At 51.7% G+C, this 12,042-nt stretch overlaps 2 protein-coding genes across 2 annotated transcripts; one reads left to right on the plus strand and one right to left on the minus strand.

Moving 5' to 3' along the window:
- Positions 1-1,152: 1,152 nt before the first annotated feature.
- TFAP2C (transcription factor AP-2 gamma) lies at positions 1,153-10,107 on the minus strand. Its single transcript, XM_417497.7, has 7 exons — positions 9,885-10,107; positions 8,298-8,774; positions 8,046-8,097; positions 6,571-6,793; positions 5,792-5,910; positions 4,285-4,426; positions 1,153-2,803 (listed from the first exon to the last, which is right to left on the minus strand). The coding sequence occupies exons 1-7, from the start codon at positions 9,930-9,932 to the stop codon at positions 2,518-2,520; spliced, it is 1,347 nt and encodes a 448-aa protein (XP_417497.2). The 5' UTR covers positions 9,933-10,107; the 3' UTR covers positions 1,153-2,517.
- On the plus strand, positions 9,936-11,634 carry LOC121107352. Its single transcript, XM_040651053.1, has 2 exons — positions 9,936-10,583; positions 10,661-11,634. Exons 1-2 carry the CDS (start codon positions 10,064-10,066, stop codon positions 11,029-11,031), a joined length of 891 nt encoding a protein of 296 aa, XP_040506987.1. The 5' UTR covers positions 9,936-10,063; the 3' UTR covers positions 11,032-11,634.
- The last annotated feature ends 408 nt before the right edge of the window (positions 11,635-12,042 follow it).

A 12,042-nucleotide genomic window follows, 5' to 3' on the forward strand; every position in this document is an offset into this window, starting at 1 on the left:
AAAAAATCAACCTGGCATCACACTCTCTGACAAGCAATTGCCCTTTAGCTCTCACCATACCTAGCATATTTCTGTGTGTAGATATACAATACAGAGGACTGGTGAAATACACAGATAAAAGTTAATGTGCATTTGTTTACAGATGACCAAAACGTTCATTTTTCCAGTGTTACAACAGGCCCAAGCAGCGTGGACAGCAATTTCACAGCTCTCAAGCAGGGAGCTGAGTTGCAACCCAAACCACGATGCTTTGCCCCAAGCTCACTGCTGACAGCAAACGTTTCCTCCTTTGAGCTTCCCCCTCCTTCCTTCAGAAATACAGCTTCAGAAATTTGCCTTTACATTTCAGAGCAAAACCAGTGAGAATAAGGAGAGAATTTTCAACTTCTGAATCTTTTGGTTGTATTTGTTGCTTATTCTCCACATCTGTGAAAAACACACCACACTGCTGCAATCTGAATCGCATTCTCCTGCTGTTTTGTGCAGTGCCATCATTTGTAACATTTGCCCCAGCCCCACAGCAGCTGCATCCATCAGGTGTTGCAATTCCAGGGGCAGCATAAAGGCAAAGCTGGCATTGCTCCTGTTTGAGGAAGCTCTGCCATACAAGTTCCCCTTCAGGAAGCTTTATTTGGCTGCGTTGCATCTGCGACAGCCTCAGAGTGCCTCAGATGCAGCCTCACCACTTTGAGGACTTTCTGCAAAATTCCTTGCAGCACTGAAAGCAGATGGCACATCTATCACATTTCACATGCCAGGATTTTGCAAATATTTATCATGAGAGAGACAAATTATTCCAATAAAGGCAGATTCACTGGGAGGCAAAGCTGCGGAGATTGATTTCTATTTAGAGGGGAAGCCTTGCAGTTTATGTTCAGGTTTCAGTTTGTGCTCTATTTAAATAGGCAGCTAGCATGATCACAGCATCTTAGGAAGGGGGAAAAAAAGAAAAAAGATTCTTGGAGATACATAGCATGTTTAATTGAAACCATTAGTTTTACTGGCAAACAGCTCCGTATTTCTGTTCTGTTAATCTGAACAAAGTGCTGCAATTATGACTCAATACACAATGTCCTCTAGTGCTACTCGCCCCACATTCCCCAAGTATAGAAAGAAAACCGAAGTGTTTTCAGTTAACAAAACGTTCCATGCTTCTATCCAGAATATTTTTTATTATATGGTTATCATATACATCAGAATTATAGCGGGAACATTTACAAATATGTAAAGATAGTTCAGAACCTGCATTATTCACATACACACGAACTCACACACTCATTTTGCATGTCCGGTCAGCTGTCGGGTGGATGATGCACAAAGTGTCTGCTTTGTGAACACACACCTCAGATTAGATCTCATTTTCAGTGGCAAGAATCGCGCTATTTAAAAAAAACAAGTCTTAAATACCCTGTATAACATACCTGTGCATAAACCTAAAGATATGTTCAGCTTACCCATTACCTCTGAAATACTTACCAACATTAAAATCTGAAAACCCATTTATAAAAAAAAAAGTATTAAAAAGTTCACCATTATTTACAGATCCGATTAAATTACACATAAATTACTATTTACATTCAGCACACTGCTTCCCTTGATACACATAAAGCCTCCCTGGAAATCATTTTTTGGCCTTACGAGGCAAAAAAAAAAAGTTCAAAAAAAAAAAAGTTATGTGCCTATTTTTCCAAGTTCCCCCCAATTAAAAAAAAAGACAATATAAATAGGTGAATAAAGCTGCAATATCCTCAGACACAGAAAGTGAACTTCCTAAAAGCGTTCTCATTTTGTACTGCTCCTCATTAAGAAAATACCCAGATAATTTCGACTGCAGCCAACACGACTGCAGTGCTTAAAAGCCTGAACGTTTTCATAAGAGTTAAGTATGACCAATGCCATCAGATAACATTATCCACCAGGATTTTAGCACTCTCTTACGGTAATCTGAAAATAAAGGGAAAAAGAACAAAAAGGAAAAAGAGTAATCTTACTATTTCGGGTGTTTATAAAAAAATTTTAATGTACATAAATCTATATAGCGTTGTTTAATACTGCTTTACTGTTGCTGTTGTATTAAGAGAGAATAAAACCCTGAAAATTTATCTGATCACAAATAACCTCCCATGTCAAATCTGTCTCTTAAGAACTACACACGGTGCTGGTCGCCACCAGGTACGGAGATGTGGGAAAGCAATCTACGTATTTCATCTCTTCGTACACTTCCATGAGAAACCCCTATAGCACCACTTTTACAGCAAAGGATGGCAACACACGGGTACCAAGTACTTATCTTCAGGTCACTGCTTCCACAGAGAAGGGATGCGGCAGCTTTTGGAAAGACTTGTCTCCTGGATCCAGGAGGAGTGAAGATCCCAAATGGTTTTGTTCTCGTTTCCTTTTCCCTCCTTTCTTAATAAAGAAGAAAAAAAAAAAAGTACCCAAATTGCTACGTTCCCCCCGGCAAGAAGATCCCAGTCTGCGTTAAGGAGGAAGAGTCTCGAGTCTGTTTGTTCCCCTTTACTTCCTGTGCTTGTCCATTTTATCGATGGTTTTGTTGGTTTCTGCAGGGCTCTGGTCGCCTGTGTTCATGTATGTTTTGTCTGCTATTTTTAATGCTTCATTTAGGTAGTTCTGGACGGATGTCATGGCAGCACAGATGGCGGCGCTCCCAAAGCCATGTGTGATCAGGCTAAAATGAGTCAAACAGCCCTGGATGCCAGGGTCCAGGATGGGACTGGGTCTCGTGTTTCCCAGCGGAGTTCTGTCCTGAGTGAGGAGGTCTGTGAATTCCTTACAGATCTGCCTGCAAGACACAAAGCGAGCGTGCTTTACACCACGGCGCGAGCTAATGCAAAAGCAAATAAAACAACCGAGTCCATGTCAACTATTTGGCAGCTACGTAGGAACTGAGTTCCAGAAATTCATTACAGCAAGATAATGGTGTTCTTCACGACCTAAATGTAAAGCTTATTCCTTAGGATCGGTTCCTGACAAGCCTGCTGTTTGATGTTGTGCTGTGTCACACCAACACGTATCCACTGCAGAACACCGCCCCGCCGCTGCTGGCTGAGCTGTGCAGCCTCTGCTCTGGATTTAAGGCAGAGCGCGGGTTTAGGGCCAGATTCTGTGAGAACTTCTGCAGCTGCAGCCCAGTGATTTAAAAAGACTGAAGCAGCTGAACGGGAGATCCAATCTAGTTGTGCATATTATGTGTATATGCTCTGTTTAATAGGGACCCGGGCCCTGATCCTGCAAACACGAACACATATGCCTGGCAAAACATGAATGGTTAATAACGCTCCAACATATGTTGTTTGCTGCTTGTAAATCTGTCCCCTTGATGCGATTTCACATGAGATGAGCAATCTTCACAGAATCATCACTGTATCAGAATTTCTCAATCACAAACATCTTCCAAAAGATGGCTGTTACTGGTGTTAATAGAAATGCCAATAATAATACTGAGGAGCCAAAGGATTAGTGCTCAATAGAAAGCATCAAGTTCAAGCTATAGGAAAGAGATAATCTATTTCTAAGAAATACAGTCTTGTAAAAGCAGTCTCTTTTTCAGGGAAAGCCAGATTAAATCAAGAACAGGTGGAGTGTGGAACCTCTGCATAGGATTTTGCTTGCTTAACCCGAGCATGCAACTAGGGCAACTCTTCTCATCAGTTAAACAGGCTTTTCTCAGATCCTCTGCATGGAATCGCTGCTTTCAAAAGCCAGGAATTGCACCAACCCCACCCAGAAAACATCTCAGACCAGGACTGAGGGCTTGGTTAAACCTCAGCATGGGCAGGGGACAGCAAGCACTCCAGCCCCTGGTTTAAAACAAGAGTAACAGGTGCTGCCTGCCAGGGCCCTGCTCAGCACCTGGGTAATTCAGATACAGGTGTCTCGCAGGGGAGCTCTAACACAGCTTCTCCTTCACCCTTCACTGCTCCCCCCAAGATTTCTAAGAATTTAGTAAAGAACAGGGACTTTTCCCATCTGCTAAAGGCTGCCTTTCACTGAAGATCTTCAGCTTTAACAGTGAAATGGGACCATCCACAGCTTCTGATTCCTGGAGTCCTGTGATGGACGTCTGCCCACTGCTACTGCGACCCGTGGCCGAGCCGCCCTTGCCCACCCTGCGCCCACCAGCAGCTCCATGGAGCCGCACATACTCACACAGGCAGGTCAGCCCTCCACTCCCAGCTTCCCCAGCCACACCTGCCCCCGGGCACTCAGCTCTATCACACCTCAGGATATACTTTCTTGAAACACCCCCAGCCCCGCACTCACTTGGCAGCCAGCAGCATGTTCTTCCTGTTGGCCATCTCGTTGCGGCCCATGTGCGGCCGGGTCAGGTACTCAGCCACAGCCTTGGAGGGGAACTCAGTCTCACACACGTATCCGAAGTCACGAGCGAGGTGCACAGCTTCACCTGCGGAAGGGAGAGCTCGTTACAGATGTTGTAACGTCTATTTATTGTTGGGAGATCAGGAAAATTAAAGCAGGGTGAACTCTTGAAGCGTTATTCTCCTTTAGAAAGGGACACTTCTGTTTTTTTCACCGTACCATTCATGACCATCCTCTGATCCGTAATTATCAGTGTTTCTTTGTAAATTTCCATCAGGAAGGAAAAACCAACGTGATGACAGCTACAAAATAGAACCCCCTCGCCTTCTTACTGGCAAGAAAAGCTTTGCTTTTGTCTCTATGCAGATTCACTGCAGAGCAAAGACTGGAATTTGTTCTGCAACAAATTTCCCACTGATACGTAAGAAGACACACCACTAAACTCCACCAGCATAATAGGTCTTTCCCTTTAGTGCATTTCCAGCTCTGCTTTATCCACCTTCCAAAGGTGGTTGTTATAACTCAGCTGTTTGGTTTTTTTTCTTTTTGCTTTTTTTTTTTTTTAATTATTATTATTATTAGGGTAATTTCATCAGGCTTAAAAAAAATGGATTGACACAAAGCGGTGCTCCATGTAACACCTGTGTGTGCACACATACAGAAGCTCTCAAATCCAAATTCCAAGTGTTTCTAATGGAAGCTGCTGTATTACCCAAGCTTGTACAGCAGTGAAATAGCAGCGAGGTGCTGCTGGACCATTCTTCAGTGTTTCAGTTACTGCTTCCCCTCCCTTTAAGCTGTACCACTACCAGGAGCTGCTTTCAACAAACACAACCCACAGTGCACACATCCATATATACACACCTTTCAACTCAGTTTAACCGAGAGGGTCCACATAACACGCTGCAGATTAAAGGGGCTCCAGTTTCCCATCAGGAAGCCAGAAGCTATAAATCTCACTTTATATGCCTACATTTATTAGCAAAGCTTCTGAGGACACTGCTGAGGGAGGGCTGGCTCAGGAGCAGCTGCCCCACATCACTCCAGTTTCCCAGTGGGGAACCAAACCCAGTTTGGTCCCTTCTGCCCTCCCTGCACACACCCTCAGACAAAACCCCAAGCAGGGAGCACAGACTGGACAGACGGGGCGTTCTGCAGTGCCTGGCACATCCCCGGGAGGAATGGCATTTCCCTGCAGCACCCTGCCCCACGGTGGGGGCACGCAGCCCTATGCCAGCAGGGGGGCTGGGGGCAGAGGGGAGCACAGCCCAACACAGCCCAGCAGTTGCTGCAGTGCCCCCATTGCACTCACTTCAAAATAAACAACCCCCCACCCACCCACCCCCCCCAGAGTCCAGTGACTCGTTGGCCTTCCCGTGCTTTGTCTAGGAGGATAAAAGCTGTGCACGAGGGAAAGAATGTTTATTTTTAAGACATGTTCAGTACTGACCTTCCACCAAAGATGTCAATAGTGTCACATTTGCAGCTTTCCTTCTACCAGCTGGAAGGTTCAAGCCAATTTTATCCAGTTTTTCCCTTAATGATCTGCCACCATTTTTAGATTTGGCTCTGTAATTAGAAAAAAAAAGTCTTATTTATCTTCAAGAGACTTTTTTTTTTTTAAATAAAGATGAGAAATTCCAGTTACTGACATTCAATAGGGTTCTACTGGGGGTAAGATAAAAAGCAGGCTCTTTCCCAATGACCTACTTTTAAATGCTTTGCTACAAACCAGCCGGGATGAAACACAGCAGAGGTCACAATCAAAACGTGTCAAACTGCACTGCTGAAACCAGCAGCTGTACAACAATCAGAAGCCAAACGGTGTTCAAAAACAAAACAAAAAAAAATCCCAGACATACAGAGCATCTTTGTAAAGACAAAACGAGATCATGAGACTGAATCCAAATATCGTTCCATGGGAGATGGTTTGTTACAGGAACAGGAGAGCACCACGAGCAGTTTGAGACAAAATCCGCTGTTACACAGAGAAGGAGCGCTGCTGGCAGGGCTGGGAGTGGCACCGCTCCCCATACGAGGCACCAGAGCAAGGCAGATTTCCAAAGCCCATTAGGATTCAGCGCTGTTGGCTTCTTAAAAAGCTGAAGTTTGATAAAGGGCTCTGAGCTCCTCATTGTCCTCATCTGGCTGCAATCTCACAACACGCACATGGGGGAAAATAATAACACTTTCATAAAAGTGACAAGCACCGGCCAGGCTGCAGCATACCTTCGGAGCACACCTCCCAGCAGAGAGGCATTGAGACACTCCGGGGGAGAGAGCCGCCTCTGCACCTCCGCCACGGTCACTTTGTACTTCGATGTGGAGCTGAGGAGGGACAGCCGCCCCGGCACGGAGCAGAACACTTCGTTGGGGTTTATGACCACTCCGATCAGTCCGTCCTTCTGGCAGGGGAGGCTCAGAGCGCTGTTCTTCGTTAAGGAAATGGGACCTGCGGGAGGAGGAGGGCAGCGGGTATTTTAGAACCGGACGAAGAAGCGAGAAGCAGCAAGCGGGTCTGCTTTGGGCAGGGGGAGGGCAGGAGAGCGATTTCGTTCTGCATTGAACTGCTGAACAGGGCTGTGGTCTGCCATGCTCCGGTGCAAGGAGCTGCCGAGAGAATGCGTCTTAAAAAATAAATAAAAGGCACAAAAAGGCATCCCTCCGTCCTACCCCAAAAAGCTGCGAAGCAGCACGTGAGTTAGCAAATCCTTTCTTCTAAGAAGCCGATCCAGCCGCAGGCTGTGCCAGCATCCTTCAGCCAGGACAAGGGAGAGGCTCCACTGGGCTCATTTCACCCCACACACACATGAGAAAACACCTCTGGAATTGAACTCTCCCAAATTCATAGCAGGGAGTACCGAGGGGATTAAGCCCAAAGGAGAACTGAAAGTAAAACATCACTGTGCATGGCTGAAACGTTCAGGTGAACGGGGCCAATGCAGAGCAGATCAGTGCTCACCACCCTGCGCTGACCCACCGCCCCCAATGGGTTAAAGGGCCGCGGTCCCCGATGGGAAGGAATCGGCTGCGCTCCATCTGACAGCAAAATCGCTCTCCCATGAGCTGAAGGCAGCAATCAGTGCCCTGCCCGGCACTTCTGCTTTTCCTCAGCTCGGTGTTCGTTTGAAATCTTCAAAGCAAAACCTCCTCCGATATTTTTTATTCTTTTGAGCACGAATTTGTTTAGAAACAAAAGAAGGGAAAAAACTACCCAAAGCCTTAACCAAACTCCTGCACTGAGTCACCGCTGCCCTCACTCCCCAGCTGCAAAACCGCTTCGATTAAGGTAAAGCTGAGCAGGCGGATGGCACCGAGCTGATGGCAAATAAGGGAAACGAGGGGATTAAAAGAAAAAGGAAAGAAAAGAAAAAGGGCCGCCACCGAGCCGAGCTCCCTGGCGGCAGCTGCAGGACTACGGCAGCCCCGCACCACCCGACCCACGCACAGGGCAGCGCCACGCTCAGCCCCGCCGCACACACACACGGAGGGGGCGCAGCCAAAGCACGACCACCGACAGGCGGGGACGGGCGGCCCCGGGGCTGTTCCCATCGCCACCTCCGCTCCGGGGGCAGAGCCGAACGCAGAGCACACAGAACCACCCCCAGCTCCGCTTCAGGAGATAATGGGGCGTCCGAGTGCCGCTGCGTCGCCCAACTGTGACTACTGACAAGAGAAAGTGAGCGGCGTGCCGCCGTACTCACCTTTTCTAATGACCGTCTGGTCGTGCATTAGTAAGTGTTGGTCTTCCACGTTCTGCAAAGAGAAACGGGAGGAAGTTTTGCATCTCGAGACGTGAAGAGGAAAGAGTTGGGGGGCGTCGCGAAGCCCACCCCGTCCCATTTAGGGCCGGGAGGAGAGAAAAAGCATCTTTCGCTCCGAGGGTGGGGAGGCGAAGCTGGGCTGAGCGCTCGGGCATCCGCAGGCTGCGGGGTCCGGGGGTGAGGGGTGGTTACCTGTACGTCCTCTATCTGATGGGCCATGTCGTGGAGCCCCAGGTTGTCGGCCAGCGCCGAGGCATCCAGGCCGTGCCCGTGGGGCAACAAGAGGTCGGAGCGCCGGAACGTTTCCCGACGGCCGCCGGCCGAGCCGCTCTCCAGCGCCGAGAGGTGCGGGACGAGGCCGGGGCGGCCGTGCGGGGGGAGGCCGGCGGGCTCCTGGCTCTGGCGGTTGGGCCAAGCGCTCTGCTGCTGGCTGGGGGGCGGCGGCGGCGGCTGGTGCAGCGGGTTGATGGAGAACGGGTCCCCGAGGTGCGAGTAGGGGTCGCTGGATTGGGAGTAAGGCAGCGGCTGGTAAGGGGGGGGGAAGTAAGGAGGCTGGAAGTCGGAGGCTCCGGAGTGGGAGAGCGGCGGGGCCGGGCTGTACAGGTGCTGGCTGACCGCCGAGAGGTGCGGGAGCCGCGGGTTCCCGTTGCTGCTCCCATCGTGGCGGTCCTGGAAATCACACGGAAGGGGGAGGGAGGAGAAGGGAGGCGGCGGTCAGGGGCTGCCGGGCCGCTGGCAGCAGGCGCCGGGCGCTCGGGGCACGACAACAGGGGACAATTTGGAAGGGGGGGGGGGGGATGAGGAGAGGGGGAGGCAAAAACCGCCCTTTTCTATTTTCGAGCATTTCGCAGGAAATCAGCCCAGCTTGCAGGGAAGAGCTTAAGAACCAACTCCCACCAGTTTCATCACAAATACACTGCAGTAACCCCTACACTTCCAGGAACCCATCAACATCTTACAACAACCATTAAAAAAAAAGCACCAAAAGGCACCGGCCCGCTTCCACCCAGACCCGCACTGCCCGCAGCAGAGGCGGCTCCGCGCCCCGCGGAAGGGCTCCATTCACCGCACCGCACCGCACGGCGCTCCCCGACGGCTTCGCAGCGCGCGGTCGGAACGGGACGCGCTTCTCCTCCCCAACCCCCGCTTCAAATCTCAGCAGTCAAAGCCTAAACGTCTACATGAAGCTGATCCCGAGATTTAGCAGTTTCAGGCTTCACGGTCGTTAAAATAACAGCACTGGTTAATAGGAGGTGAATAGGGTCCCAATGGAGCGTGAAGCGGAGGCTGCAGCTAATCTGCTGCAGCCGGGCAGGCAGACGACGACCGGCAGAACCGGGCAGACTGAGATTCCAGCCCGGGATCACCCCGCGGGGCTGCGGGAAGGGCGCAGCGCGGCTTTCCCTGCGGCCGTTCCCCCGGAGCGGTCCGACAGCTGCGGCGCTCGGGGCTGCGCGCTCCGTCCTCTCCACTTTTACTTCTCCGGTTCAGCGTACGGGACAAAACCCCGTGCCGTAAGGCGCTGCCTCCGGCTCCTTACAACCGGAGATGCCCCTTTACATTTTAACGTCCAGAAGTTTTGGTGGAGGAAAAAAATAAAATGAGAAATCCTAAACGAAGTAAAAAGCAAAAGGAGAGAGCTCGGGGAACGGAGGGACTCCGTCTGGCGGAGGGACGCGTGCAGCCGCCACCGAGCGGGGAGAGCCCCGCGGCCGCACAACGCGGCGCTGCCACACACCGCCAAGCCGACCCCCGCCGCCCCCTCCCCGCGCCTCTCACCTCGCAGTCCTCCTCGTACTTGACGTTATCTGCCAGTTTCCACAACATGGCGTCCAGCGTCCAACCCAGGTGTGCGGTACCGAAAGCAGACGAGAGCTCAGCCCCCCCCCACGGGCGGTAAATCCACGTCGGCGCTGGGGAAGAGGAGCTGCCCCCCGGACGGAGCTCAGTTGGCAGGCATGAAGGCTGCTGGCGGACTAAACCCCCGCGCTAATGGTCACTCGGGTTTTTTTCTCTGCCCAGACGCCCTTAATGGCAATAGGATTATCATAACTCCTCCCCAGGGATGGCTCGGGAGCCGCGGCCGGCAGCCACTCAGGAGGCAGCGTGGCCCTAAGCCACTCCTTGCGCGCCCGCGGAGGCTGCGCGGGGCCGGACCCCCCCACCCACCCTCGAAGCGGCCCCGGCCCGCAGGAAGGGGTCACGCGTGGGCACTGCCCGCGGGCGCGTTGCGAGGAGGGCAGCCCCTGAAGTGCCGTGTTCCCTCTCCGTGGCCGTGGTTTATTTTTGGAGGGAGGTGCGCTGTTTGTTCGGCCGCCCCCCGCGTGGAAGTGCGCCCGGACTCCCAACCCACGCGGCTCCGGCGGCTGCTGCTCGGAACGCCGGCGAAGCCCTCGCTGCGAAAGCGAGAAAAAGTCCGAGCGCAGCCCGAGCGCGATTTGCATAATTGTCGGGAGTTTGAATTACTGATTACAACTTGTAAGCTACCGACGGTTAAGGTATAATTTGCTTAATTATCCGACAAGGTTATTGCAGCCGGGCTCAATCCCTCCTAGGTAAAACAGCGCTGATGGAGCGTCCCCGATGCGCGGCGGTGCGGGCGGTGCCGCGGCTTTCACGCAGCCCTCACCGAGCGCGCTTCCACCCGACGGCACAGAGCGCTGCCCCCACAGCCACCCCATCCCTGCGGCGCTGCGCCTCGGACAAAATGAACATCGTGCTCAAAAGCAGCGACATCTCGCAGTGTCGGAAGGTCCGGATCACCGCTCGTTTACACGAGAGCGGCGGCTGCGGGTTTGCTGCGCTCGGGACAAAGCCGAGCCCGGGCAGCGCGCAGCTCTCGGACCCGCAGCTGCTCCGAAAGGCCGCGGGCGGAACCACGCCGGGATCGCGACCTGACCGAACCTCCGCCACTTTTTTTTCCTGAAGATCGGGGAAGAAAAAACAACCAACCAACCAAACGCCACCAAAAACAATTAAAACCGAACACCCTCAGCGCCTCTTTCCGATTAAATGAACGATCCAAAAATGAATCCGAGGCGGCCGGGGCTGCTGCAGGTTGGCGGTGTTATCAGCCCGACCCGGCACGCGGGTGCTGATGTGCAGCGTCGCGCTGAGCCCGGCAGCAGCGGGGACTCCGCATTATCATTTTTGGTGGAGTCTCCATTTATTTTTTTTAACGACGTTGTTTTTCTTCCAGGGATGTTTCTTTGAAATGCAGTTCGCGACGATTATTAGCGAGTGTGCTCGCGCGGCTCCTGGCGTCATTAAGACTAGGAATCTAAATAATAAAAGACAGGGGGAGCTTAAAGTTCATTTGTATTAAAGGGACAAGATGGATTTAAAGAGAAACGAGGAGGGGAACCGTCGAGCTCCCCAGGTTTGGGAAGATCGCCCTCCTTCCTCCCGAAGGCATCCCGCGGTGCGGCAACGTGGGCGTTTTTACCACAGTTTACCTTCTGCTCACAAACGTCACACTGAGGGGCGATGCAGTTTTTCTCTTTTTTTGGTGTTTTCAAGACCTGAACACCTTCATTTTGTTTACTTCGGTGGACGAAAGAACGCAGACGAATTGAGCTCACTATTTGATTACATATACGTGTATATATGTAATATAGATAAGTAGAGACGTGAAAGAGGGATTTAGAAGAAATTACCAAAACAAAAGGACGCCTTGGCTTCCTAGAAATCCAACCAAGAAAGCAGAGGAGGCTGAGCACGGGGTGTGGAGCGCAGCCCTCGCGGCCGCCCCTCCCGCAGGGATCCCCGGACCCCCCTCCCCGTGGCGCTGCCGAGCCCGGCCCCGGTGCTGCTATCGAGGGCTGCTCGGGGCACCTCGGGCCTCTTCCGAGGGTTTGGGGGGAGGGGAACGCCGTGAAGAGTGGTTTTCCGCAGCCCCCCCCCCCCACGTTCACACCTAACCCGGAGAGAAGCGGGC

This window comes from Gallus gallus, chromosome 20 (genome assembly GCF_016699485.2).
Source record: "Gallus gallus isolate bGalGal1 chromosome 20, bGalGal1.mat.broiler.GRCg7b, whole genome shotgun sequence".
Classification (NCBI taxonomy): Eukaryota; Metazoa; Chordata; class Aves; order Galliformes; family Phasianidae; genus Gallus; species Gallus gallus.

Bases quoted from the DNA above. Each gene is read 5' to 3' on its own strand.
- LOC121107352 (XM_040651053.1), top strand. From the start codon at position 10,064: ATGAAGGCTGCTGGCGGACTAAACCCCCGCGCTAATGGTCACTCGGGT. The intron at 10,584-10,660 runs GTAAGCTACCGA...AATCCCTCCTAG, and splicing joins TGAATTACTGATTACAACTT to GTAAAACAGCGCTGATGGAG.
- TFAP2C (XM_417497.7), bottom strand. From the start codon at position 9,932: ATGTTGTGGAAACTGGCAGATAACGTCAAGTACGAGGAGGACTGCGAG. The intron at 8,098-8,297 runs GTAACCACCCCT...TTCTCTTTGCAG, and splicing joins ATCAGATAGAGGACGTACAG to AACGTGGAAGACCAACACTT. The intron at 4,427-5,791 runs GTCAGTACTGAA...TCCCTTCCGCAG, and splicing joins ATTGACATCTTTGGTGGAAG to GTGAAGCTGTGCACCTCGCT.